This window comes from Borostomias antarcticus (assembly GCF_949987555.1).
Source record: "Borostomias antarcticus genome assembly, chromosome: 12".
NCBI classification, from domain to species: Eukaryota; Metazoa; Chordata; class Actinopteri; order Stomiiformes; family Stomiidae; genus Borostomias; species Borostomias antarcticus.
Genome location: NC_140245.1, coordinates 1,871,928 through 1,876,927, shown reverse-complemented (window position 1 = coordinate 1,876,927; position 5,000 = coordinate 1,871,928). Strand labels below are relative to the sequence as shown.

At 50.3% G+C, this 5,000-nt stretch overlaps 1 protein-coding gene across 1 annotated transcript in view; it reads left to right on the top strand.

Annotated features, from left to right (window-relative positions):
- Positions 1–5,000, top strand: part of ptprsb (protein tyrosine phosphatase receptor type Sb) — a gene marked incomplete at both ends in the record, with an annotated part of 51,823 nt that overhangs the window by 37,906 nt on the left and 8,917 nt on the right. Inside the window, one exon of the mRNA XM_084447170.1 lies at positions 997–1,116. Within this exon, the coding sequence (XP_084303296.1) occupies positions 997–1,116 (120 nt within the window). The remainder of the gene's footprint in view (positions 1–996; positions 1,117–5,000) is intronic.

Genomic DNA, 5,000 nt, shown 5'->3' with positions numbered 1-5,000 from the left:
TCTGCAGATCAGTCTGGACTTCCGCCTATCTCAAACGATTTGACTCAGATTACGTTTTGACCGGACCAATCAGGCATTGTGTTCTGACTGCTGTTCTGCCCCTTTCCCCCCACTAGAACCTAGCCCCTGATTGGTTCCCATTGCAAAACAGTTTTAAACACCTAGCCCTGGGTCTAAGCACTCTAGCCCTGGGTCTAAGCTCTCTAGACCTGGTCTAAACAGTCCAGACCTGGGTCTAAACACCTAGACCTGGTCTAAACAGTCCAGACCTGGTCTAAACAGTCCAGACCTGGGTCTAAACACCTAGACCTGGTCTAAACAGTCCAGACCTGGTCTAAACAGTCCAGACCTGGGTCTAAACACCTAGACCTGGTCTAAACAGTCCAGACCTGGTCTAAACAGTCCAGACCTGGGTCTAAGCACTCTAGACCTGGTCTAAACAGTCCAGACATGGGTCTAAGCACTCTAGACCTGGTTCCAAACAGTCCAGACCTGGGTCTAAGCACTCTAGACCTGGTCTAAACAGTCCAGACCTGGGTCTAAGCACTCTAGACCTGGTCTAAACAGTCCAGACCTGGTCTAAACACCTAGACCTGGTCTAAACACCTAGACCTGGTCTAAACAGCCCTGGGTCTAAATTCTGTCTGAAACAGGAAATAAACACGCTGGAACTACTGTAGATGGAACCACAATATCAGTGTGCAGTTATTAATGTATTCATGAGAAAGCTGATGATTGATGATGATGATGATGGTGATGGTGATGGTGATGGTGATGATGATGATGAAGATGATGGTGATGATGGTGATGATGATGAAGATGATGATGATGATGGTGATGATGATGATGATGATGAAGATGATGAAGATGATGATGATGACGATGGTGAAGATGATGATGATGATGATGATGATGATGATGAAGATGAAGGTGATGATGGTGATGATGATGAAGGTGAAGATGATGAAGATGATGATGATGGTGGTGTTCCTGCAGATCAAGTGTGACCAGTACTGGCCGAGCCGAGGCACCGAGACGTACGGGATGACGCAGGTCACCCTGCTGGACACCATGGAGCTGGCCACCTTCTGCGTGCGCACCTTCTCCCTGCACAAGGTGAGCACACACACACACACACACACACACACGCACACACACACCCGCACACACGCACCCGCACACACGCACACACACACACACACACACACACACACACACACTCACACACACTCACACACACACACACACACACACACACTCACACACACACACACACACACACACACACACACACACACACACACACTCCATGGAGCTGGCCACCTTCTGCGTGCGCACCTTCTCCCTGCACAAGGTGAGCGCACACACACACACACACACACACACGCACACACACACGCACACATACACACTCCCACACACACACACGCACACACACACCCGCACACACGCACACACCCACACATGTACACACACACACCATGGAGCCCCCTTCTGCATCCGCGCATTCTCTCTTCACAAAGTGAGCACGCACACACACACACACACACACACACACACTTGATTTCTATAGTATTCCCTCTATTCATACACTCCATTACTCCTGTCAGCAGTTTTTGCCGTTTCCCCTCCTCCTCCTCCAATCAAATGTCCCCCCATTGACTGTCTATTACCTCGCCGTCATGCCCAATCAGCACTTTGCGCTCGCGATCTCGTTGATGATGCGGAAATAATTGGGACGGATACGAATTGAAACCTCAGCTGTCACTTGTGTCGGGAGGAGAGAGGAGGAGAGAGGAGGAGAGGAGAGGAGTTAATGATGCATTCTAACGTGCCAGTCTTTTTTTCGGGGGGGGAAGGGACACTGCCCAGTCTCCCCCCCCCCCCCCCACCCACGCCACCCCTCCCCCCAAACAGCGGGCCGGCGTGTGTATACGGTATATAAGTGCACAATGTAGATATTCCTCTCTACATTCTCAGCGTTCTCTACGAGCCTGTGCTGCTTAGTGCTTACTGTGCTTTCTTATATGATTCACTTAAATATCATATTAAAGACTACAGGGATAGCTAACACATAATGTTATTTATGTTATTTTTGCTTCCCTCTGGAATATGTAGGGGTGGGACGTCTGCCCACCTCCCTTGTTCTCTGTAAAGCACATTGTGTTGCCTCTGCGTATGAAATGCGCTATACAAATAAAGTTTGATTTGATTTGATTTGATATATACTGTATGTTCTATAAATAAAGTGCAGTTGTGCTGAGTGTAGCTTCTGAGTTTCAACAGGCCGTCTCTTCATTCAGGATGATGGTCTGAGGGAAGAAGCTCGTTGTGAGTCTCTCTGAGCTGGTTCTGAGTGTGTGGTACCGTCTCTCTGAGCTGGTTCTGAGTGTGCGGTCCAGTCTCTCTGAGCTGGTTCTGAGTGTGTGGTACCGTCTCTCTGAGCTGGTTCTGAGTATGCGGTACCGTCTCTCTGAGCTGGTTCTGAGTGTGTGGTACCGTCTCTCTGGGCTGGTTCTGAGTGTGTGGTACCGTCTCTCTGAGCTGGTTCTGAATGTGTGGTACCGTCTCTCTGAGCTGGTTCTGAGTGTGTGGTACCGTCTCTCTGGGCTGGTTCTGAGTGTGTGGTACCGTCTCTCTGAGCTGGTTCTGAGTGTGTGGTACCGTCTCTCTGAGCTGGTTCTGAGTGTGTGGTACCGTCTCTGAGCTGGTTCTGAGTGTGTGGTACCGTCTCTCTGAGCTGGTTCTGAGTGTGTGGTACCGTCTCTCTGAGCTGGTTCTGAGTGTGTGGTACCGTCTCTGAGCTGGTTCTGAGTGTGTGGTACCGTCTCTCTGAGCTGGTTCTGAGTGTGTGGTACCGTCTCTCTGAGCTGGTTCTGAGTGTGCGGTACCGTCTCTCTGAGCTGGTTCTGAGTGTGTGGTACCGTCTCTCTGAGCTGGTTCTGAGTGTGTGGTACCGTCTCTCTGAGCTGGTTCTGAGTGTGCGGTACCGTCTCTCTGAGCTGGTTCTGAGTGTGTGGTACCGTCTCTCTGAGCTGGTTCTGAATGTGTGGTACCGTCTCTCTGAGCTGGTTCTGAGTGTGTGGTACTGTCTCTCTGAGCTGGTTCTGAGTGTGCGGTACCGTCTCTCTGAGCTGGTTCTGAGTGTGCGGTACCGTCTCTCTGAGCTGGTTCTGAATGTGTGGTACAGTACCTCCCCTCCCTGACCTGAGCACAGAGAAGAGACTGTTGTCCAGAGAGACTCACGGGTCAGTCTCTAAACGCTGCGCTCAGCTAGAGACTGAACACGTTCGTCCGGGTTTGTGCGCTAAAAGTGGGTGGAGACAATTTGAGTCTTTAGGGCGGTCTTTAGGGCGGTCCTTCCTAGTAAACGTTTTGTTTTGATTCTCTCTTGGACGACATCATTTCCCAGATAGCAAGCGGATCTGGGCCATATACAGGCCAGATCTGGCCCTTGTGGCTTAGTTCCGGCCCATATATGGCCCAGAATCATTACACATCCGCTTGCTATCTGGGTTCTGTTAAGGCATTAAGTCTTTCACCCTACTAGAGATATAGGGAGAGGCTCTGATTGCTAGCGTCGGTTCTCGGCGCTGTTCTCGCGCCGGAGATGTCTCCAGACCTTCGGAGGCGGAGATCTCGAAAGCCTGGCGTCGCGAGACTAGGGTCCGGGGCGTCTGGGGTCCTTCAGGACTTCCCTGGTCCTGTGTCCCACATACAGCTGCCTGAAAGTAGGTCAGCAGCAGCTTTGAGCTGGACTTCCCCCTCCTGGAAGGAGTCCAGCCTGGAGACGAGGTAGATGTCACTCACCGTGTAGCCGAAGGAGAAGCTACTGGTTGGTTAGTCTCTCTCTCTCTCTAGTCTCTCTCTAGTCTCTCTCTCTCTAGTCTCTCTCTCTCTCGTCTCTCTCTCTCTCTAGTCTCTCTCTAGTCTCTCTCTCTCTCTAGTCTCTCTCTAGTCTCTCTCTTGTCTCTCTCTCTCTAGTCTCTCTCTCTAGTCTCTCTCTAGTCTCTCTCTCTCTAGTCTCTCTCTCTAGTCTCTCTCTCTCTCGTCTCTCTCTCTAGTCTCTCTCTCTCTAGTCTCTCTCTCTCTAGTGTCTCTCTCTAGTCTCTCTCTCTCTCTAGTCTCTCTCTCTAGTCTCTCTCTTTCTAGTCTCTCTCTAGTCTCTCTCTCTCTAGTCTCTCTCTCTCTAGTCTCTCTCTTTCTAGTCTCTCTCTAGTCTCTCTCTCTCTAGTCTCTCTCTCTAGTCTCTCTCTCTCTAGTCTCTCTCTCTAGTCTCTCTCTCTAGTCTTTCTCTCTCTAGTCTCTCTCTCTAGTGTCTTTCTCTCTCTAGTCTCTCTAGTCTCTCTCTAGTCTCTCTCTCTAGTCTCTCTCTCTCTAGTCTCTCTCTCTAGTCTCTATCTCTAGTCTCTCTCTCTCTAGTCTCTCTCTCTCTAGTCTCTCTCTCTAGTCTCTATCTCTAGTCTCTCTCTCTAGTCTCTCTCTCTAGTCTTTCTCTCTCGTCTCTCTCTCTCTCTAGTCTTTCTCTCTCTAGTCTCTCTCTCTAGTCTCTCTCTCTCTACTCTCTCTCTCTAGTGTCTCTCTATCTCTAGTCTCTCTAGTCTCTCTCTCTAGTCTCTCCAGACTCAGATATTACGTTGAATCGCTACGCTCCGCATGCTACATAATAGAGTCTGAGCCACTTCGTCGCCCGAGCTGGTGTTCTGAGGGCGTATCGACGGGTCAAAACTGAAAGAGTGATAGGTCGTAGCAGCGAATGAGAGACGCTAGTCCGGGTTAGATGGGCGGGGCCAGGTTGGGTGGGAGAGCCTGAATTTCGAAAGTCATTACTGATTGGTCTGATTGGTGTCGCCGGGATTCCAGAGAAACCAATGATCCGCCAGGATTTGAGCAGCAGATTTTAGCATGAAGCGTCCCAGACCCATAGAGAGATCTGCAGCATGCAGTAACGTCGTTAGCGTAGCTTAGGTAGTCTAACAGCGAAGGAACTCTCACGGGTC